Raw genomic sequence first — 24,483 nt, 5'->3', positions numbered from 1 at the left:
ATGGTGGAGAAATCGGGGCTGACCGAGGTGCAACACCCCAAGCCGTATCGTTTGCAATGGCTGAATGAGACCGGCGTCGTCGAGGTTACCACGCAAGTGACAGTGCCTATTCGCCTTGGCAAGTATGAAGATGAGGTTTTGTGTGATGTTATTCCCATGCAGGCGACCCACATTTTGTTGGGTAGACCGTGGCAGGTCGATAGACGAGCTATTCATGATGAAGTCACCAATAAGTACTCCTTCGCGTATAAGCAAAAGAAGTTGGCAATTGTTTCCCTTAGTCCTCAACAAATTTATGAGGATCACTTGCAACTGCAGCAACGGCACAAGGAGGCGGATAAAGTGAAGTCTACGGAGCAGCCGGTGGAGAAAAAGGAGATGAAGGTTGCAGTGGAAGTTGTGGTGGCTATCAAGGATGAGGACTCACGTGAGGAAGTGCTTGAGAAGTCTACTTCATCTATTTTGGAAGCAAAGGCTTTGTCGCAAGCTATGGGTATTGAACAGGAGAAGCGATGTGATGATGCAAATAAGTTCGAGCTGACCTTGTTCACGCAAGATCAACTGCAATGGCAGACTCATATTGGCGACACCAAGCTGATGAAGTTGGTGAAGGGTCCGTTCCACATCGATCAATATGAAAGGGAAATCTTTGGTGAGGCAACGCCGATGCTAACTACATGGCTGTTCGGAAGAGAGAAGAGGCATGGAGGTATTTTCAACAACAATTTCGGCATGATCCAAGTTCAAGAAAATTCAGCGTTTGAGCCGACGCATATGGTTTTTGATCCCGGCAAGATGATTGATGGACAAGAGAGACCAGCTAGGGTTCATCAATTATTTCTTGTAATAATCGAAGATCTGATTTTTGATCCCGGCATTGGCACTCACGACTTGGATTTGAGGACAAATCCCTTTCAAGAGGAGGGGAATGATGCATGCCATGGAGGCCCAAGTTACGTTGCATATGTGGGCTGATTTAATAGAGTCTTTTATTTTGTTTTATCTTATAATTTTCGTGGGTTATGTTAGGGTGGCTGAAATTAGGCCTTAGTTGAGTCAATTTTGAGTTTTATACCTTGTTTTGACTAAGGATATGTTTCCTTATTAGATTAGGAGTTATTTTCCATGTTTATTCTCCTAGTTTGGTTAGGTTTTCACATACCTTATTTGTAGTCTTTATGATGGACGAAAATTAGGGTGTCTTTTGCTTGTTAGTCAAGTTAGGTTTATTCTTTACTTTGCCTATATATAAGGCTTTGTGTTGGACGAAATTTACAGCCTACCTTTAATCAAATTGTGAGTTTTTATTCTCTCTTGAGAGTTTCGAATTCTTCTTGATTTTTCCAAGACGAATTCAATTTATCGACGTAACGGCGAGAACAACCAACCCTCGTCGGGTGTCATTCAGCGTCCCCGAGTTGCTGCGTCAACTGCACGTTGGGGTTTAGGGATCCGTTCGCCTAAATCATTCCGTGGGTTAGATTCAGAGGTTTTGGGATTTCCACCCTTTCCGTTCCAGTTCAGTCTTCCGCGTGCGTTGTGTTCGATCGATCGGCAAGGATCGTATCATACGATACTCTGCATATTATGATTCCTTACGAAAAATGAGCGATATCCGTTTTGTTTTTGTTCGTGAAATTCCTGATATTTACGAAGTTATGACGATGTTGATGTTTTTACCCTTGGGTTAATTTATGATGATTTTTCCTCAGCATGCTTTTTGATGCGAGCTTCCGCATGATGTTCAATCTATTCTTCTTATCTTTTATTCTTTTAAAAATAGTCGTATCGATACTCGTACCTGAAGGAATATTAAATTGAATTAATACCCGATTGCCCGATGATCGTTTCTTGGATTATTATTAATTCATCATACAACGATTAATTCCTAACATGCTCCTATGAATTTAACAGTTGCACACAGGTGTTAAGAAAACTTACTTGAGAATCGGATGCACAAACGGTTGATGATCGCGTCGAAAGATTCTGACTCCAGCTCTGATCTTCTCGACTGTATCCCGCTCAATTCCCAACGTTGGATGGACAACGAGCTATGGAAATTCCCAAGACAGAAAAGCCTCACACGTTTCCTGCGCCTCCCTCTGCTCTTAAAACCCTAATTTTTATCAGTATATTTCCCTGAGAGCTGACAGCTGTATTTAATAATACAGAAAAGGGGAGGAGGCGCCACTTTCTTAGTGAGGGCCGAAAATTCTGTCTTCTTGGGCAAGGAGACATTGGGCCAGCCCAGGGACCAGATACAAGGAATAAAGATGGGCCTCAAATAAATTAATTTATCCATGGTCAGCCCAGACCATAATTAATTTATAAATATCAGTTCATTCCACTAGAGAACCGATACTGACTTACCCCTTTATTGCCGGTGATGAGTCGGGGCTTGTATTTAGACTTATTAAATCTCCGTATTTAAAATATCCGACATCCATTAATTAATTAGAGCTCTGACAGCTTAAATTAATTAATCTCTTAATAATTCCTTAAGCAGTACCACTCAAACTTTATTATTACGCCTGAACTTAATCAACCTGCAGGGTTTAGCGTAATAAACCTTATTGAGCTCCTTAAGGGGATGTCATTATCCTATACCGGATACGGGTACTAATACAGATAATCAAATATCATATATTAACCGCTATCACCCAAGATACAGAGTACTCGAGTTAGTATATAACTTTCACCCATAGTAAGTCAAAGTGATATACGAATTAACATATATATCTGAATACTTATTAGTATTAAGATTTATAAGTCACCGAGATCTTGTGATATGGATAGAAGTGGACGAGGACCCGTTGGATATAATGACCCAAGAACCCGACGTATGTGAGTAGGCAGCGGACTCCCTAGATCGAGAATCTAGTTTGATCAACCCCTAAGAGCGTGGAAACCTCGACCCGTTGGCTATATAATCAGCCAAGAACCTCGGTATGGATGAACGCCACAAGACCTTGCTCAAGTGTCTTGATAAGTTCTAAAACAAGTGAAAAACTCAACAAAGAGAATTCAACTCACTAAGCAAGAATGCTAATTTTCGTTTTATATCAATGGTGTCTCTAATACAAGTGATTAACGAGACTATTTATAGGCTCAAAAGTGACTTTTGGGAGCCTAACACTAATGTCAATACTTAAGACTCATAATTGAAATAAATACACACTAAAATGTAACCACAAATGGCTCTTCAACTTGGCTGCACATTTTTGGACGAAAATCCTCTTATTTTATCTTCAATTGGGCTTCAAAAATCAAATGTGTAATAAGCCATCACTTCAAGTAGGAACAAGCCCATCAACTTGAATAATATTCACCATTTGGCCCAATGTAGATTGGTCTTGGACTTGGGCTTTAATTTGAGCAACCAACTCCAACACTAATGAACTCCTTTATTTGTTGTGTAGTTGACCCCTTTTTTTATTAACTCAATAACCTGACTTGTAATCGATAAGTTGTCCGGCCCTGCTCACATCATCTTGATTCTTCACTTTTAAGTCAGATAGAAGAATACATCTCAAACTGTGGTCCTATCAATACGTAATGACGTACCAGTATAGACAAGTAGCCAAGACAAACTACTTCCATCTATACTGCAGCCTAAACCAATAACTTGTCCTAGAGTTATTTCGGCTGTGATCATATTATATCTCTTAAGGTTATTCCAATTATATGGTCTTCTGTGATCTACAACACACCATATAATCTACTTATACAGAGATAAAGAACATGCATATGCAATCATGAACACAATCAGATAGGAGATAAGAATAGTGAAAACATGAATCATTGTATACAAGCATAAAGTTCTTGCTTTCAGTATACAAATCCAACAATCTCCCACTTATACTAAAGCAAAACTTTTAGTATACAATGTGTCTAAATACTAGCTATTACAAAAACTTCACTTCATCTCTCCCACTTATACTGAAAGTTTTTCTCTAAGTGGGTGGCATCAACCGCAATCCCATCCCTCGAGCATGCTTCTCATAGGTCTTTTGCGGTAAGCTTTTCGTGAAAGGATCAGCTTGGTTCTCCAATGTATCAATCTTTTCTACTAGCACATCTCCTCTGTTTACGATTTCTCGTATGATGTGGTACTTTCTCTCTATGTGTTTTGACGCCTTGTGGCTCCTGGGTTCCTTAGAATTTGCCACTGCACCCGAGTTATCACAATAAATTATGATACTCTTAGGCAAATTAGGGACCACTCCTAGATCCAAGACGTAGTTCCGGCACCATACAACCTCTTTAGCAGCTTCCAAAGCAGCTACATACTCGGCTTCCATGGTGGAGTCTGCAATGCACTTCTGCTTTGCACTCCGCCACGATACGGCTCCACCTCCCAAGGTAAACACATAACCAGAGGTAGATCTCTTCTCATCCCGGTCAACCTGGAAATCCGAATCGGTGTAACCCAAAGGAAATAGACTGTCTGATTGGTAAACTAGCCTATAATCTCGAGTCCTCTTCAGGTACTTGAGAATATGCTTTACCGCATTCCAGGGTTCGACTGATATCTTGCAACCATGCCAACGACATAGCAAATATCAGGTCTCGTGCATAGCATCGCATACATGAGGCTACCTACGGCGGAAGCATAGGGTATCTTCCTCATTTCCTCAACCTCACTAGGCGTCTTAGGACACATATCCTTAGACAGAGGAATGCCATGTCTAAAAGGTAGCAAGCCTTTCTTGGCATTTTGCATGCTAAAACGAGCAATCACAGTATCAATGTAAGACGCTTGAGATAAGCTCAACATCCTTTTCTGGCGATCACGAACGACCTTGATCCCCAGGATGTACGCTGCATCTCCTAAGTCTTTCATTTGAAACTGTTCGGATAACCACTTCTTTATGTCTGATAATATAGCTCAACATTGTTGCCAATGAGGAGGATATCATCTACATAAAGTGCAAGGAAAACCACGTCACCATTGGCATCTAAACGGTACACGCAACTTTCGTTCTCACAACGAGTAAATCCATAGGATTTAATGACCTCGTCAAAACGTTTGTTCCATGACCTCGAAGCTTGCTTAAGTCCATAAATGGACTTCTTAAGCTTCCACACAAGATGCTCTTCGCCCTTCTTCACAAACCCTTCAGGTTGCTGCATATAGATATCCCTTCCTTCTTCAAGAAAACCGTTTAGGAAAGCGGTCTTGACATCCATTTGCCAAATCTCAAGGTTCATGTGGGCTGCTATGGCAAGGAGTATTCGGATAGACTTGAGCATGGCAACCGGCGAAAAGGTCTCATCATAATCTATACCCTGTTCCTGGGTATAACCTTTCGCCACCAGCCTAGCTTTAAAAGCTGCGACTTCGCCATCCGAATCTCTCTTTCTCTTGTATACCCACCTACTACCTATAGCTAAGAAGCCATCTGGTAGTTCGGTCTTCTCGTATACATCCATAGCACCCATGGATTCTATTTCAGAAACCATGGCTTCGTACCAAGAATCTGCATCTTGATCTTTCATCGCTTGTCTATAGTTATCAGGGTCGATATCCTTTTGTTCATCAACAGGAAGAAGATCCTGATGCAAGCCCAAGGTTCGTTGGTGCAAGACCCGGTGCATGTTCCTGTTGGTCCGGTTACAAGAGCACGAGCCAAGAAGTTCAAGGAGAGCTTGATGAGCTTAGTTCAAGAAGTGTGGGCTCAAGAGTTGATGAAGAAACCCATTGGAGATGGTGGAGTCGGCCTAAGTCTAATTAATATCATTACATGCGAGTGGGCCGAAGCTTGAAGATGTGATTTATTTTGAAGACTTCTTTTATTTAGTTTAACTTTGTTATTTTCGCAGCCCATGAGTTATAGGGCCTTGTTATTTTCGGATTTATTTAGTAAGGGCCTTGTTTGGCTTATTAGGGCTTATTTTTAAGTTGTTTCCTTATTAGATTAGGTTTAGCCTTTGCCTATATAAGGCTTCTATGTGTTGGACGAATTTTCAGGATACCTTTAATCAAATTGTGAGTTTTTATTCTCTCTTGAGAGTTTCGAATTCTTCTTGATTTTTCCAAGACGAATTCAATTTATCGACGTAACGGCGAGATCAACCAACCCTCGTCGGGTGTCATTCAGCGTCCCCGAGTTGCTGCGTCAATTGCACGTTGGGGTTTAGGGATCCGTTCGCCTAAATCATTCCGTGGGTTAGATTCAGAGGTTTTGGGATTTCCATCCTTTTCGTTCCAGTTCATTTGGCAAGGATCGTATCATTTGGCACCAGAGCCGCTTTTCGTATCCAGGTTTCGTTTGTTTGTTTTCGTTTCTGTGTCAAGGGTAGAATTTTAGGGTTTCTGTTTTCTGTCCTAGTGTTCTGTTCCGCTGTCTGATATAATTCCTAGGGTTTCGATTTTTTTCTTCTGCTGTGTTCAATACCATAATATCTGGGGTGGTCTGAATTACTCATAAACATACACGGTTATACACATCCATCATCATACGACTTACACACATCCATATAAATCCATACGTCATAATTTCGTTTGGTTCTTGAATTTTCTTTTTTTTCAGAACCTATAGTCTGTTAGGGTCCGAAAATTTTCTTACAGCATCTTGTTCCTACAGTTTCACTGGCATCGTATAGAGCCTTTTGGGGCAGTTTCTGCGTACATTTTTTTCGGTTTTTGATTATTTCTCGTTGTGTTTTCTAGAGTCCTTGGGTAGTATAGAGCCCTTCGGGACAGTTTCTGCGTACACTTTTTTTCAGTTTTCGATTATTTCTCGTTGTGTTTTCTGAAATCCTTGGGTAGAATAGAGCGTTTTGAGCCTGTTTCTGCGCAGTACTTTTTGGGTTGTTCAGTCTGCGTTTCTGGTAGTTTTCGTTTTCGTTGGGGGTTTCCCACCTTTTCGTATCCGTTTAGTGTTGTTGGTGTGGTCTCTTGTGGGACGTTTCATTGAGTGCTCTCGTTGAGACAGTTTGGCAATCTCGTTGCTGCAGTTGGTTTTTGAGTTCAGTTGGTAGATTGAGGGAATTTGATTCCTTGAGAGAGAAATTGAGTGGAAAAAGGCACGAGAGAGTGAGATTATTAGAGTGAAAAAAGCCGTTGAATTGTGTGATACACGAGCGCTGAGTGATTTCATCTTGAGTGATACACGAGTGTTTGTGAGGTGGTGAGGTCCTTTTATTTTGCTTCACTAACCGTTTCTTGTTTTCTTTGTCACTATGTCTAAGAAAGATGAACAGGGTGCGGATGTGAGCGATGGCCCTGTTATGGATCCACAGTTGAAACTCGTAGTGGAGGCACTTCGCTCAGAATTTGGCAAGATGTTACACTCAGAAATCGAGGGAGTGTACGACAAGATCGAGCTGATGGAGCAGTCTCATTCTCGAGAGACCACTTTCACACGAGGAGGTCGCCGCGGGCGAGGAGGCCGTGGTGGTGGCGGAGGTCGATTCCACCGTCAGTATGAGGAGCATGTAGATGATACAGGATTTGACGAAGAGGATGATGGCGGCAGAACTTGGCAAGATAACAATCTGGGCAATATTAAGATGAACGTTCCGCCCTTCCAAGGGAAGAATGATCCAGAATTGTATCTTGATTGGGAGAGAAAGGTGGAGCTTATGTTCGATTGCCACAACTATTCAGAGCTCAAGAAGGTGAAGTTGGCAGCAATTGAGTTCTCCGATTATGCACTTGTTTGGTGGGATCAGATGGTGACGAGTAGGAGGAGAAACAGTGAGCCACCTATTCAGACTTGGCAGGAGATGAAGGCTGTGATGAGGAAGCGTTTTGTGCCGAATCATTACTACCGCGAGCTTTTCAACAAGTTGCAGACTTTGAGGCAAGGCAGTCTGTCACAGCCCACTTTCCCAATGACGGGTTAACAGGGGTTATGACTTGGGGTGAACAATAAGAAATGGAAATGGACAATTACTTAACATTAAAGTATATGGAAATGTCACTCATAGATAAAATGCTAGGATCATATATGATTATTTGGATACTTATAAAACATACACATAATTGAGAACTGATTAAGGTGGTTACCCAATAACACGTATCACAACTTCATATCATAGAGTTATCCTAATCAAAGTGTTTTGCAGCGGAAAACGTGTGAGATATACATATGAAGATGTATACTCAAGGTTACATTTCTTGAAATGTCAAAGGAACACCCGCTCAACATCATTCCATTCCATCAACTGCTCAACCTGCACATTTAGAAATACATGCAGGGCTGAGTATAAAAATACTCAGTGGGCATAGCCGAAAATACAACATGCATACATATATAAATTGAACTGCCATCACAGTAACACACAGGGGTTTTCTTAAATGACCTGCGCTTACTAAAATATTTCTTTCATTTTCATAAAGTCGATCGGCCGATCATTTTCCTTCATATGATCCATATCTGTTCCTTTCTGTCACGCGCCGGGAAGGAGGCCTCCTTACCACGGACGCCAAGACCGGTCGCAAGCGACTCGCGGTCTCCATGAGTGTACACGTTAACCCTAGCTAGCGACCTTTGTCTAGCATAGGATCCCAATTGGATTTCCTTTAAAGTTGGCGAACCAACACAGATAGGATACATATAAAAACATAAACATTTTTGGCAGTCAATCATTTCATAAACATTTCATTTCATTTCATGAACATTTCATTTTCATTTCATAAGAGTCATTTATCATTTGGGCATAATAATAAACTGAAATTAACAGTTAAAATCATCTCATGCATATATTCGTATAAGAGGCCTACGACACGCAGGGGATCTCTATATACGTATAGTAAAAGTAATGCCCACCTGGTTAGGCAAAGCCTGAAGATCATAATCACATATAAACCTGTCTTGGGAAGCAGCGCTAATCCCCCTGGTCACAAAGCCTACAAGAAATTCTATTCTTAATAGGTCTCGTGAAGCTAACTTAAAGTCTTAGTGGATGTACTAAACATACTTGATTCATCACGCCGGGTTTCCAAAATTTAGTAAATAAATAATTGAAAACTAAATTCTTGAGTTAAGGACACCAACAATATCCTTACTCGATTTTCTTAAAAATTGGAATTATAATTAAAACCAATTAAATACTTTTATTGCAAGTATAAATGCAATTTCATGTCATGCTTAGCATATAATAAGTAATTCACTTAAAATATGCACATAATAATAATATAATATTATTATGCAATAATTCTTTAAAATAATAATTAATCAAACTCAATTATGAAGTCCAATTAATTAATAAGTTTAGTCCATTTTATTAAGAACTGCAAAGCCCAAAACCTCTTTAAAATCGGTCCAACTGTTTTAATTAAATAAAGGGCCCAACACCTTAATAGAATACTGCAGCCCATCTTTTAAATAAAAGAGACCCAACTGAAAAAAATAAAGCAAGGCCCATCAGCCAATTAAATTAAAATCGGCCCACCTCCTCATTACAGCCCAATCCTCAAACCCAAAATCTTACTCAGCCCAAGTGAAATTAAAGTATAGCCCATCTGCAAAACCCAACTCCCAAGCCCAACCCTAGCCCAATATCCCCACCCCCCTTTTCTTCCCCCATCGGTCACAGACTCACACTCACACATCTCTCTTCCTCACAGCCGCTCACTCTCTCTCGCTCTCTGCCTCTCCCGCCGCCACCACCGGACGGCAGCACCGTCCCCGGAGGCCGGCGGCTCCGCCTCCTCTCTCCTTCCCTTCGACCTCAAGTCTCCCTCTCACTCTTCCCCCACCTCACAAACCAACACACGCCGCGCCATCCCCCTTCTTCCTTTTTCCCGGCGAAGAGCGCCGGCTTCCCGAGCAGCAGCAACCGCGGAGAACCCACGGCCGCCGCAGTCAGAAACAGCCACCGCCGTCGATCTCACCCTCTCTGGACCGTCGGTCGACCTCAAAGGCCGAGGCCGCCGTCGCTCCCTCCGCTGAACAGCCCCGCCGTCCAGCCGCCTCCCATTTCTCTCTCTATTTCTGGCAGACGGCCAGCAGGCCGCCGCCATCCATCGGCGTCGCGGCCACCACGCCGCTCCCGACAGCAGCACCGCCAAACCCCTCTCTCCTCCATTCTTTCTCTACTCCAACCCGCCTTGACTCTCAACAGTAGCTGCAGCCTCCCAAAACTCACACACCAACACACACAACACAATAGCATAGATATTCCTTCTTTTTCTTCTCTTTAATAAAAACAATTATGCATAAGATAAGTAGATTATGCAAGATGATGCATCTGTAGATTTTACCCCAAATGAACTCATGAATTGTTGGGTTGTAGTAAAGATAATTTTGATAAGTTATGCTATATGTGTCTTTGGTATGAGAGATGATTCTGTGAGTGTATGTGAGGTTGGGATGTTTGTTACAATTGCAGTGTCATAACTGAATGAGCAAGTATAAAATAGATAGAGAGATTCAAAGATGAAACCTCTGGTTTGAGTTGCTGAAATCTGAGTTTTGTGGCAATTTGATTCATTCGCAATATGGCTGAGCTCTGCACTTGGATTTCTTTGGGTTTGTTGGAACTAGAGAGTAACTTGAGGGAGAAATGAGATTGATCGAAAATGCTAAGTGAGGGAAAAGATAGATCCTTTATTGAAGTGAAATGACTTTGTAGAGAAAGGTATGGTGATGAATGAGGTGTATGGTATGATTGCAGATAATGGTATGATTGAAAGGTATGGTGGTGAATGAGGTGTCTCAACAAAAAGCTAATAAGTTGTGGCATATGGTGGCTGATGGAGTAGGTGGGTGTAGGAGTAGATGGGAGTAATAAAATAAAATAAAATAAAAATCTTCCGGGTTGTACTATGAAAACTGTAATAATCGTTCAGTGTTCGTTAAATAAAATAGTTCGTGTAAATGATCGATGCTCAATTAAATAAATATGTAATGCATATAAATTTAATAACTAAATTTACAAATGTTTTTGTAAATCCTTTGTGTTGGAATTAAAAATAAATTCTTTTTCTCATTCCGGCGTGAATCATCTTAAATCTAAGTTCAAAATAAATTCTAAATTTAACTCAGGGAAACGGGGTATTACATCCCTCCCTTCTTATAAAAATTCCGTCCTCGGAATTGCATATCCGGTATTCTATCTTGTGATACTAGTCATTCGTTTCATTCATCTTTTTTTTTTTTTTTTTTTTTTTTTTTTTTGGCCTTTTCCATCCTGTGATGGTTCCACTACATGACGAGAACAATATTATTGCCTCGTAAAACTTGAATCTTGCGATCAAGTATCTGGACTGATTTCTCATCACAACTTAGGTCCTGGCTAGGACTACTTTATCTGGCTTAATCAAATGCTTTGGATTAAACACATACTTTCTTAACTGAGAGACATGAAACACATTGTATATGTCTCCAATACTGGACGGCAATGCCAACCTATAGGCTACAGGGCCTAACTTATCTAGGATCTCAAAAGGTCCTATATAACGGGGTCGTAACTTGCCCCTCTTTTCGAAACGTATAACTCCCTTTGAGGGAGAGACTTTGAGGAAAACTCGATCCCCAACATTAAATTCTAATTCCGATCGGCGTTTATCGGCGTAAGACTTTTGTCTATCTTGAGTTTCTTTGATTCTTTGCTTGATGTGGTCGACTTTCTCAACCATCTGTTGGACCAGTTCAGGACCTAACAACATTCTTTCACCCACTTCATCTTAGTAAAGTGGTGAACTACCTTAATTGTTTCCTTCGTCCTAAGTCACCTTCTCAGATTTGACTAGGGAATTCTAATATCAAACTTTTTCTCATCATCTTGGTAACTTTCACTTAAAGATTAATGGCACTCCTTCTGCCATGTAAACTCATTTTCTCATTTCCAAATGATTATTTAATGAGGGTTTCTAAGTTTCCATTGTGGTGGCGTTCCAACTTTATTCTTGCTGTAGCTTCTGGCACTTTAGTCAAAGCATTCACTCTCTTAGCTTGAGCCTACTAGCCTTGGGGTTGGGTTATACCTTAAGTTTAGTTCTAGTGCTTTCCTTCCATTTCCTTTTTCTTTACCTCCATCTTGAGGTGGTGTACATATCTTGTTTGTGCGTGAACTTTTTCCTTCTCCAATTGTTGTAGTGACTCGGTGGTGAGAGTCTCGTTCATTGCTTGTTCCTTCATAATATCTCCCTAGTTTACTAGGGAAATTGAAAATCTCATGCCGCGATTCATTTACGAACTTCTTTACGCATTTCTCATTATTCATTTATAAATGACTTAAATAAGCATTTTAAACTCCATTAAAAAAAAATTGATTTAAAACATTTTAATCCTTTTAAAATCCATACTTATAAAGCCTTAACTCATGCTCTATCTCATATTCTATCTCTTTACTCATCTCTATATAAACTCTCCACTCATCTCAAATCCTTAAGTTCAAGGATAAGTTTCAAGAAAATCATGGTACTAAGTCTCGATTTATCTCTCATATAAGGCTCGTCTAATCTCATTCAACACATAGACAACACAATCACATAAGACACATAAGAAAACACAATCAAACATTATCAAAACATGCTCTGTTTTTACACTGACTCAACTTCAAAATCCAACCTGTTCTTACTCCGACGCCTCTTGGACTCGAGACTCATACCAAAAGAAAGGTCTTCGAGTCCATTTTCATAAAAAAAAAAGTAGAGTCAAAAACTCCAAGTATTGTAGGAGACATGACTGTTTTACTACAGTCTACCATATTCGGCAGTTTTAATCAATCGAAAACTTGGATTTTTGAAAAATAGTAAATGTTGTCAAACTGAGCTCAAATTTTGTGGATATCTAGCTAACTCAATAAGGTTAATACCATAAAATTTTGGAAAGCTAGATCACACAGGAAGCTACTGAAATGAATGACTCTTTCCCTTGCTCTCTGAAACTCTCGGTAGTAATGTGCAGTTTCGGTTTTGTATTTTATAAAAATAATAGACGAAGTCCAAATGACTTGAAATTTTACCGATGTTCTCAAGACTCATGTAGAGACTTGGTATAAAATTTTCAAAGCTTTTTACCATTGAAAAACCGTCGATCACAGTAGGTCAGTAGGCCTACGAAATTCACCACAATCTCATCTCAAACTCTTAAAATACTCAACTCAACATTCCTTCAAGGAAATTCATTAAAGCTCATTTTAAACACATATAACACTCACAAACATTCAAGCACAATATAATGCTCATCATACTCAAATCTTGACTCTCTTCTTACATCATAACCTCAAATCTCTAGTAAAACGTTTCAATGAACGCATCATTAAAATTCTCCTCTCATTTTCATGATCAAAATTACTCAAATACTCAAACATGATCTCATTCATCATATAAATCATTATACACATATAGATTCCCTTTTGTCATGTACTAAACTCTAATGAAACTTCATGTATCATCATAAAACTCTTAATAAAACATGACAAACTTTCCCATAATGGTCATAAAGCAACTAGACCTCATTTCATCAATCATCGACTTCTCAAAATATGAAAACTCAAAAACTCATACAAACTAAACTAAGTCAAAAATTTTCTTAGCCAACAAAAGACTTACTCAAATATAATTATACACTAATATCATGCTCAAATACATATATCTTAAGCCAAAATCACTTTAATAACACATAGGCAAAAAGTCCTAATTTTTATTAAACTAAACTCTTTTGAAAATATCACTAATCATGTATAACCTATTGATCAAATCATAGATCTAACATCCTAGGTTACCAATTAGCACAAATCAACATCATAAAACAAGATCACATATAGATACATATGTATGTCATCTTTTTCCTCAAACTAACACTTTTCATTTTTCATTTCTCAACCTCAAGCTTCAATCTCATCCATCATTAATCATCTAGATCATCTCATAAACTCAAATCCATCATCAATACATCAATTGATTCATAGGATCTCAACATCCCAATTTTAGGTAAACTAACCTAATAGAAAAATCTATATCTCATGGCTAATCATCAAGATATTCATATATATTAACTCAATAATCATCAATCATCATCATAGACATCACATAGACTCATTCTCATCATCAATTCATCATTTAACACATCAACTCACCAATTCAAATTTTTTTTTTGTAAACTAAACTCAATCGACTTTCACATCTCAAAGCATATACTTTCACAACACACATCAATCATAAACAAACACCACATAGATCTCATTTTTTTTTTTCCAAATCAAGGAAAGAAAAAGAAAATTTTTTAAGGGTAAAGACCCATTTTTTTGAAAATTTTAAGAACAAGGGAGAGGTGATTTTCTTTCTTCATACAACATTATTCAAGCAAGATTTATGGAATACATGACCACTTATCCAAATTTCTCACCAAAACTCACATTTTCTCACTCTAGCTTGGAAGCCTTTCTTCAATGATTCTCTTGAATATAAGTAGCTAGGATGTGTTTATGGAAGATTCTAAAGTGGATTGAGGTGTTTTGTAAATTTTTTTGGAAGCTTCGAAGGTCTCTTCAATGGATGAAAATGGAGGAAAGTGAGAGAAAGAGGGAGAGAGGTGTTGGTCGAAAATGATGAGTGAGTAGTGAGAGATGATTTTGCAAGATTGTAAATGATCTTGTGATCTTTAAAGAGGATTTTGTAATCTTAAGGAAATATTGGCAATTAATGCCTTGATCTCTCTCTCTCTAATCTCTACACTCTCTCAATAATCTCTACACTTGGCAAATTGTGGTATTTAGTCACATGGTAGGGAAATTAAAGTAATAGTGTGAGAAGGGTGATCAAAAATAAATCACAAAAACTATGGAAATGTACTAATTAATAAAATACCAATACATAATTATTCATGTGACCACATAAAATAATTATAGCACTAATATTAGTGCACTCACTCAATTATAATATTCCTCATCATAGGAAAAATGATTTGAAAATATTTTGTTTGGAAAAATTTTCATAAACCGGCATTCTTTGATTTCTCGGTAAAAATAAACTGCACTTGCTTTGAAAACTTAATTAAAATTCCAAGTGCTAAAGTCATCAAATAAAAATCATAATAACTTGCTCACAATGACATACGTAACAAAACTCACATAATCAATCAGTCACGTAATTTCACATAATATCACGTCAAAGCAGTCGGCAAACACAGACAAACTAGACGTCTCTCCGACCGATTTTTTTTTTTTTTTTTTTTTTTTTTTTTTTTTTAATCAAGGTTTTTCACTCTTTCTTTCTCGACTCTATTTCCAACTTATTATTCCTATTTTCTTAATAGGACAGTCAATCTCTCTGACATCTCAGTATTCTCAATAGTGTTAAGACACTATCTCACAACATAGGGAAAAGTACGGGGTGTTACATGTACTATCAAATTTAGATAAAATTCATGACTTCATGCATAATTTAAAATTCATGTGGCTCATATAGATACACTTAACTCACCAATTAAAACTTATGCACCACATTTATAAAAATTTTCCTTTAACTAAGCACATTAAAACACATATATAATGATTAAATCACATCAGATAAATCAAACCAGTTTTTTTTTATAAATGGATGTCGAATCCTAATTATTAATAATTAAGCCCTTAATCAGGGATTAAAAGTCGGGTATGACATACTATCCACTTTAAAAGAAATTTCGTCACGAAATTTGTACCACAGAAAATAATTATGGGTACTTCTCATTCATGCTAGAATCGAGTTCCCACATCGCCTTTTCTTGATCATAGTGCTTCCAAAGAACTATTACTAAGGGTATCGACTTATTCCTCAGTACTTTAACTTTCCGATCTAGAATAGATTCGGGCCTCTCCTCATATCAATTGGATTCCCAATTCCAATTTATAGGAGATTTATTTGAGAATAAGTTCCCTCGTCCTTTTTCGGCGGTTCATTTTGCTCCTACCTCATTCCTAGGGCTCATCTACGGGGTATTCCTTTTTTTCCAAAGACTAAAATAGTCATCAACCCATTTCTTGTTACCTATCACATGAATAACACTTTCCTATTAATTTATCTTAAAACTATCATAGACCAATTAACTTAAGTCCTCGTACTCGAACACTATATTACGGTCTTAGCTTGGACTCTGAATTTCTATCATAATGAGTGGTCGATATCATTTATAGGACAAAAACTAATCTCAACCAATCACAATGAGACACAATAATATGAAGTCATAGTTTGGATAGTATACTACATCGGTAGACTAACATTTCTTGGTCTTATCAAACAAGGGGATCTATTATGACAACTCACGAGTTGCAAGGCTCAAACTCAACACAACATCAAAACAAGGTGTTGTAGAAATTGTTCAAGAGAATCAAAAGAATGACCAGAGGGTATGAAATGATTAACTACTAGGTCGAACAAAATGACCTCGAGTAAGAACCCATCTAGCTTTTCAACCGAAAGTTGAAACACATGGGTTTTCAACCCAAAAGACGTCTACTGAGATTTGGATCATGTGGACTGGCCAGGTCCAACATCATCACCTCCCAGTCACACGGGAAACATCGTCCCGAACTTGAAGAGCCATGAACATACTATACATAACAAAACATAAGTTCATTATGACAATTAAACTTATCTTAAGGTTCCCTATCCTATTGATCTCAAACCCCAAAACTCTCTTAAGACATATACACACAGACATACGTACACAGGCAAAAACACTCTATTCATAAAATCTATCCTGTAGCAAAAGTCGATTTGATATTCCGTCGTACTTGAACATTTGAACGTAGAGACTATGGTTCAACCTTTGATGCAACGTTTACCTTGAATTCGTCGCGTATCGTCATTCTGTGTTTTTCCTTTACCTCGTACATATCTTTCCATTCCTCTTTGTAGTTCAAAAGAATCATTGTTTTCTTGAGGGAGCTGAAATGCTCTAAGTTCTCTTTCATTCTTCTACTTCATCACCTTAAGAATCTAGATTGTAGAGATATCCTACTAATCTAGTAGTCTATGTTCTTTTAAAATTGTGATCATGCAACTTATAGCAATCTATGTTCTCCGGGAAAACATATGTCACTTTTCTATCATTCATCTGATCATAACATCATAGACTGCGAAAATATGCCATGAAAGGCAAAACATTCAACATTTCATCATAACATGCTCTTCACATAAACATATTCATGAAGCATTTTAGAACATTAACATCTTTAAAACGTTGAAACTGCAGTTACCTTCTTTCCTTGATTGAGCACGATGCAATGGAGTGTTGAGCGGTGCCATATGAACCCATGTAAGTATAAAGAATCAAACTAAACTCGACTCTTTAGAATAAGGTTTCTAGGGCCAGAGCGAACGAACCGCTCTGATACCACTCTGTCACAGCCCACTTTCCCAATGACGGGTTAACAGGGGTTATGACTTGGGGTGAACAATAAGAAATGGAAATGGACAATTACTTAACATTAAAGTATATGGAAATGTCACTCATAGATAAAATGCTAGGATCATATATGATTATTTGGATACTTATAAAACATACACATAATTGAGAACTGATTAAGGTGGTTACCCAATAACACGTATCACAACTTCATATCATAGAGTTATCCTAATCAAAGTGTTTTGCAGCGGAAAACGTGTGAGATATACATATGAAGATGTATACTCAAGGTTACATTTCTTGAAATGTCAAAGGAACACCCGCTCAACATCATTCCATTCCATCAACTGCTCAACCTGCACATTTAGAAATACATGCAGGGCTGAGTATAAAAATACTCAGTGGGCATAGCCGAAAATACAACATGCATACATATATAAATTGAACTGCCATCACAGTAACACACAGGGGTTTTCTTAAATGACCTGCGCTTACTAAAATATTTCTTTCATTTTCATAAAGTCGATCGGCCGATCATTTTCCTTCATATGATCCATATCTGTTCCTTTCTGTCACGCGCCGGGAAGGAGGCCTCCTTACCACGGACGCCAAGACCGGTCGCAAGCGACTCGCGGTCTCCATGAGTGTACACGTTAACCCTAGCTAGCGACCTTTGTCTAGCATAGGATCCCAATTGGATTTCCTTTAAAGTTGGCGAACCAACACAGATAGGATACATATAAAAACATAAACATTTTTGGCAGTCAATCATTTCATAAACATTTCATTTCATTTCATGAACATTTCATTTTCATTTCATAAGAGTCATTTATCATTTGGGCATAATAATAAACTGAAATTAACAGTTAAAATCATCTCATGCATATATTCGTATAAGAGGCCTACGACACGCAGGGGATCTCTATATACGTATAGTAAAAGTAATGCCCACCTGGTTAGGCAAAGCCTGAAGATCATAATCACATATAAACCTGTCTTGGGAAGCAGCGCTAATCCCCCTGGTCACAAAGCCTACAAGAAATTCTATTCTTAATAGGTCTCGTGAAGCTAACTTAAAGTCTTAGTGGATGTACTAAACATACTTGATTCATCACGCCGGGTTTCCAAAATTTAGTAAATAAATAATTGAAAACTAAATTCTTGAGTTAAGGACACCAACAATATCCTTACTCGATTTTCTTAAAAATTGGAATTATAATTAAAACCAATTAAATACTTTTATTGCAAGTATAAATGCAATTTCATGTCATGCTTAGCATATAATAAGTAATTCACTTAAAATATGCACATAATAATAATATAATATTATTATGCAATAATTCTTTAAAATAATAATTAATCAAACTCAATTATGAAGTCCAATTAATTAATAAGTTTAGTCCATTTTATTAAGAACTGCAAAGCCCAAAACCTCTTTAAAATCGGTCCAACTGTTTTAATTAAATAAAGGGCCCAACACCTTAATAGAATACTGCAGCCCATCTTTTAAATAAAAGAGACCCAACTGAAAAAAATAAAGCAAGGCCCATCAGCCAATTAAATTAAAATCGGCCCACCTCCTCATTACAGCCCAATCCTCAAACCCAAAATCTTACTCAGCCCAAGTGAAATTAAAGTATAGCCCATCTGCAAAACCCAACTCCCAAGCCCAACCCTAGCCCAATATCCCCACCCCCCTTTTCTTCCCCCATCGGTCACAGACTCACACTCACACATCTCTCTTCCTCACAGCCGCTCACTCTCTCTCGCTCTCTGCCTCTCCCGCCGCCACCACCGGACGGCAGCACCGTCCCCGGAGGCCGGCGGCTCCGCCTCCTCTCTCCTTCCCTTCGACCTCAAGTCTCCCTCTCACTCTTCCCCCACCTCACAAACCAACACACGCCGCGCCATCCCCCTTCTTCCTTTTTCCCGGCGAAGAGCGCCGGCTTCCCGAGCAGCAGCAACCGCGGAGAACCCACGGCCGCCGCAGTCAGAAACAGCCACCGCCGTCGATCTCACCCTCTCTGGACCGTCGGTCGACCTCAAAGGCCGAGGCCGCCGTCGCTCCCTCCGCTGAACAGCCCCGCCGTCCAGCCGCCTCCCATTTCTCTCTCTATTTCTGGCAGACGGCCAGCAGGCCGCCGCCATCCATCGGCGTCGCGGCCACCACGCCGCTCCCGACAGCAGCACCGCCAAACCCCTCTCTCCTCCATTCTTTCTCTACTCCAACCCGCCTTGACTCTCAACAGTAGCTGCAGCCTCCCAAAACTCACACACCAACACACACAACACAATAGCATAGATATTCCTTCTTTTTCTTCTCTTTAATAAAAACAATTATGCATAAGATAAGTAGATTATGCAAGATGATGCATCTGTAGATTTTACCCCAAATGAACTCATGAATTGTTGGGTTGTAGTAAAGATAATTTTGATAAGTTATGCTATATGTGTCTTTGGTATGAGAGATGATTCTGTGAGTGTATGTGAGGTTGGGATGTTTGTTACAATTGCAGTGTCATAACTGAATGAGCAAGTATAAAATAGATAGAGAGATTCAAAGATGAAACCTCTGGTTTGAGTTGCTGAAATCTGAGTTTTGTGGCAATTTGATTCATTCGCAATATGGCTGAGCTCTGCACTTGGATTTCTTTGGGTTTGTTGGAACTAGAGAGTAACTTGAGGGAGAAATGAGATTGATCGAAAATGCTAAGTGAGGGAAAAGATAGATCCTTTATTGAAGTGAAATGACTTTGTAGAGAAAGGTATGGTGATGAATGAGGTGTATGGTATGATTGCAGATAATGGTATGATTGAAAGGTATGGTGGTGAATGAGGTGTCTCAACAAAAAGCTAATAAGTTGTGGCATATGGTGGCTGATGGAGTAGGTGGGTGTAGGAGTAGATGGGAGTAATAAAATAAAATAAAATAAAAATCTTCCGGGTTGTACTATGAAAACTGTAATAATCGTTCAGTGTTCGTTAAATAAAATAGTTCGTGTAAATGATCGATGCTCAATTAAATAAATATGTAATGCATATAAATTTAATAACTAAATTTACAAATATTTTTGTAAATCCTTTGTGTTGGAATTAAAAATAAATTCTTTTTCTCATTCCGGCGTGAATCATCTTAAATCTAAGTTCAAAATAAATTCTAAATTTAACTCAGGGAAACGGGGTATTACACAGTCGGAGTGTGGATGAGTATTATAAGGAGATGGAGGTTGCCATGATTCGAGCGAATGTGGTGGAGGAGCGAGAGGCGACCATGGCTAGATTCTTGACTGGTTTGCATTGGGATATTCGTGATAAGGTGGAGTTGCAGCACTACGTTGAGTTGGAGGACATGGTTCACATGGCCATCAAGATCGAGAATCAACTCAAGAGGAGGGGCAACAACAGCAGCAACCAGCGCCAGAATCAGGGCAATTGGAGGCAATCGCAACCAGTTTCTAATGGTTCCTCGTCAAAAGGGAATCAATGGAAAAAGGAGGCACCGCCGAGAGAGGAGAAGAAGTCGTTCGTTAGGTCCCGACCCGAGGGATCCGGTGCAGCAAATCAGGGCAGTCCGGCCATTTCTGATGGTCGAAATCGAGATAAGAAGTGCTTCAAGTGCCAAGGCTTCGGGCATATTATGAGTGACTGCCCGAACAGGAGAATTATGATCATGAGAGATGACGGCGAAGTCGTGACAGATGGTGATGAGACCGATCCTGATATGCCGAAATTGGAGGATGGAGATGGTACCGATGATGAGGAGGAGTGTGAGGAGATTTTCGCGCCCAATGGACAGCTTTTTGTAGCTAGGAGAGCCTTGAGTGTCCAAACTCAACCCAATGAGCGAGAGCAGCGGGAGAACCTCTTTCACACGAGATGTCTTGTTCAAGACAAGGTATGTAGTGTGATCATTGATGGCGGGAGTTGCACGAATGTGGCTAGTAGAGCCATGGTTGAGAGATTGGGGCTGACCACGGAGAAGCATTCCAAGCCATATCGTTTGCAGTGGCTGAATGAGACAGGCGTCATCAAAGTGACGAAGCAAGTGAAGGTTCCATTTCGCATTGGGAAGTATGAGGATGAGGTTGTGTGTGATGTGATCCCTATGCAAGCGAACCACATCCTGTTGGGGCGACCGTGGCAGTTTGATCGCCGTGTTATTCATGATGGCTTCACCAACAAATATTCATTTGAATACAAGCAGAAAAAGGTGTCCCTTGTTCCTCTTACTCCTAAACAAGTTTATGAGGATCAAGTGCAATTGCAAAAGGAGGCGGACAAGGTGAAGTCAAAGGAGCAGCCCGTGGAGAAGAAGGAGAATGGGTTGATTCATAAGTCCTTTCTTGCTCGGGCTAGTGATTTGAAGTGGTGTGTACAGGAGGAGAGGCCGATCATGCTGTTGCGATATCAGGAGAACTTGGTTATTACTAACGATCTCTCTTCTCTACCCCCTTCTATTCGTTCTGTTTTGCAGGAGTTTGATGATGTTTTTCCCGACGATACACCTGCCGGTTTACCACCAATTCGAGGGATTGAGCATCAGATTGACTTTGTGCCCAGCGCTACACTGCCGAACCGACCAGCTTACCGAACCAATCCGGAGGAGACAAAGGAGTTGGAGAGGCAAATTGGCGAGTTATTGGCCAAAGGGCATGTGAGCGAGAGTTTGAGTCCTTGTGCGGTACCCGTTCTACTTGTACCAAAGAAGGACTCATCTTTGAGGATGTGCTGTGATTGCCGAGCCATCAATAACATCACGGTAAAGTATCACCATCCTATTCCTCGTTTAGATGATATGCTAGATGAGTTGCATGGTTCTTGTGTCTTTTCTAAGATCGATTTGCGTAGTGGATACCATCAGTATAGGATTAAGGAAGGTGATGAATGGAAAACTGCTTTTAAGACAAAACTTGGTTTGTATGAGTGGTTAGTTATGCCTTTTGGTTTGACTAATGCGCCTAGTACGTTCATGCGTCTTATGAATCATATTTTGCGTGCTTTCATTGGCAGATTTGTTGTTGTCTACTTTGATGATATCCTCATTTATAGCCAGAATCATGATGAGCATGTTGAAGATTTGAGGTCTGTTATGGATGTGCTTCGAAAGGAAAAGTTGTTTGCTAACCTTAAGAAGTGCATTTTCGGTACGGACAAGCTTGTGTTTCTTGGTTTTGTTGTTAGTGCACAGGGTGTACAGGTTGATGAGGAGAAGATACGAGCTATCCAAGAGTGGCCAACGCCGACGAACGTTGCAGCAGTTCGAAGCTTTCATGGACTTGCTAGCTTCTATAGGCGATTCGTGCCTCATTTTAGCAGTGTTGCTGCACCTTTGACGGAAGTCATCAAGAAGAATGTGGAGTTTAAGTGGGGCAAGGCGCAAGAGGATGCGTTTCAGCAGTTGAAATACAAATTGACCCACGCCCCGGTATTATCTCTTCCTAATTTTTCCAAATCTTTTGAGATTGAATGTGATGCTTCTGGTGTTGGTATTGGTGCAGTGTTGATGCAAGAGAGACGACCCATTGCGTACTTCAGCGAGAAGCTAAACGGGGCGACGTTGAGTTATCCCACGTATGATAAGGAGCTGTACGCATTGGTGAGAGCTTTGCAAACGTGGCAGCACTACTTGTGGCCCAATGAGTTCGTCATTCACACGGATCACGAGTCGTTGAAACACTTGAAGGGGCAGCACAAGTTGAACAAGCGGCATGCGAGGTGGATGGAGTTCATTGAGACATTTCCCTACGTCATCAAATACAAGCAAGGTAAAGAGAATGTGGTGGCTGACGCACTTTCTCGGAGGTATACCTTGATCTCTACCTTAGATGCTAAGTTGCTTGGTTTTGAGTGTATCAAGAGTTTGTATGAGCATGATGATGATTTTGGTGAGATTTATATAGCATGTGCGAGAGCTGCTAGTGGAGAGTATTTTAGGCATGATGACTATCTTTTTAGGAAGAATAAGTTATGTGTTCCTAAATGTTCTTTACGTGAGTTGTTATTGCTTGAATCTCATGGTGGGGGATTGATGGGACATTTTGGTATTGCTAAGACTTTAGCTGTTCTGCATGAGCATTTCTTTTGGCCTCATATGAAACGTGATGTTGAGAGAATTTGTGGTCGATGTGTTACATGTAAACAAGCTAAATCTAGGGTGAGTTCCCATGGATTGTATACACCTTTGCCTATTCCTACAGCACCTTGGATTGATATTTCTATGGATTTTGTGTTAGGTTTGCCTAGGACTAAGCGTGGTCGAGATTCCATCTTTGTGGTTGTTGATCGATTTTCAAAGATGGCACATTTTATTCCATGTCATAAATCTGATGATGCATCTCATGTAGCTGATCTATTCTTTAGAGAGATTGTTAGATTGCATGGCATGCCTAGGACTATTGTTTCTGACAGGGATTCGAAGTTCTTGAGTTACTTTTGGAAGACTTTGTGGTGTAAGTTGGGTACTAAACTTTTGTTTTCTACTACTTGTCATCCACAAACTGATGGTCAAACAGAGGTAGTGAATAGGACTTTGTCTACTTTGCTTAGAGCTATTATCAAGAAGAACATTAAGTCTTGGGAAGATTGTTTGCCTCATGTTGAGTTTGCTTATAATCGTTCTGTTCATTCTGCTACTCAATTTTCGCCATTTGAGATTGTGTATGGATTTAATCCTTTGACTCCATTGGATTTATCTCCATTACCTGAGCATGAGTATACTAACCTTGATGGCAAGAAAAAGGCTGATTTTGTGAAGCAGATTCATGAGAAGGCACGGCTGAATATTGAGAGGCACACGAAGCAGTATGCCGAGCGAGCCAACCAAGGACGTCGCAAAGTAGTGTTTGAGCCCGGTGATTGGGTATGGCTGCACATGCGCAAGGAAAGGTTTCCATTGCAGCGGAGATCCAAGTTACTTCCTAGAGGCGACGGGCCATTTCAAGTGTTGGAGCGCATCAATGACAATGCCTACAAGTTGGACTTACCAGGTGAGTATAATGTGAGTGCTTCTTTTAATGTGACTGATTTGAGTCCTTTTGATGTAGGTGATGCTTTGGATTTGAGGACAAATCCTCTTCAAGAGGAGGGGAATGATGCAGCCCAAGGTTCGTTGGTGCAAGACCCGGTGCATGTTCCTGTTGGTCCGGTTACAAGAGCACGAGCCAAGAAGTTCAAGGAGAGCTTGATGAGCTTAGTT

The 24,483-nt window shown here is 39.7% G+C and overlaps 1 protein-coding gene and 2 long non-coding RNA genes across 3 annotated transcripts; 1 reads left to right on the top strand and 2 right to left on the bottom strand.

Annotated features, from left to right (window-relative positions):
- On the top strand, positions 1 to 24,483 carry LOC131025876 (uncharacterized; the record flags this gene model as incomplete). Its single annotated transcript, XM_057955661.1, has 9 exons — positions 1 to 825; positions 7,612 to 7,820; positions 20,481 to 20,692; positions 20,741 to 20,989; positions 21,032 to 21,444; positions 21,763 to 22,011; positions 22,459 to 23,090; positions 23,223 to 23,990; positions 24,144 to 24,483. Coding segments are annotated over exons 1-9 (3,897 nt in total), but the record flags the coding sequence as incomplete, so codon positions are not given.
- LOC131024307 (uncharacterized) lies at positions 7,887 to 9,107 on the bottom strand. The gene is made up of 2 exons (XR_009101753.1): positions 8,778 to 9,107; positions 7,887 to 8,181 (listed from the first exon to the last, which is right to left on the bottom strand). It is a non-coding gene; the product is annotated as an uncharacterized LOC131024307 (long non-coding RNA).
- LOC131024308 (uncharacterized) lies at positions 17,350 to 18,570 on the bottom strand. The gene is made up of 2 exons (XR_009101754.1): positions 18,241 to 18,570; positions 17,350 to 17,644 (listed from the first exon to the last, which is right to left on the bottom strand). It is a non-coding gene; the product is annotated as an uncharacterized LOC131024308 (long non-coding RNA).

The sequence above is a fragment of the Salvia miltiorrhiza genome, chromosome 5 (genome assembly GCF_028751815.1).
Source record: "Salvia miltiorrhiza cultivar Shanhuang (shh) chromosome 5, IMPLAD_Smil_shh, whole genome shotgun sequence".
In the NCBI taxonomy this organism is placed as follows: Eukaryota; Viridiplantae; Streptophyta; class Magnoliopsida; order Lamiales; family Lamiaceae; genus Salvia; species Salvia miltiorrhiza.
The sequence above is the reverse complement of the archived record's forward strand: the minus strand, read 5'-3'. Positions and strand labels throughout refer to the sequence as shown.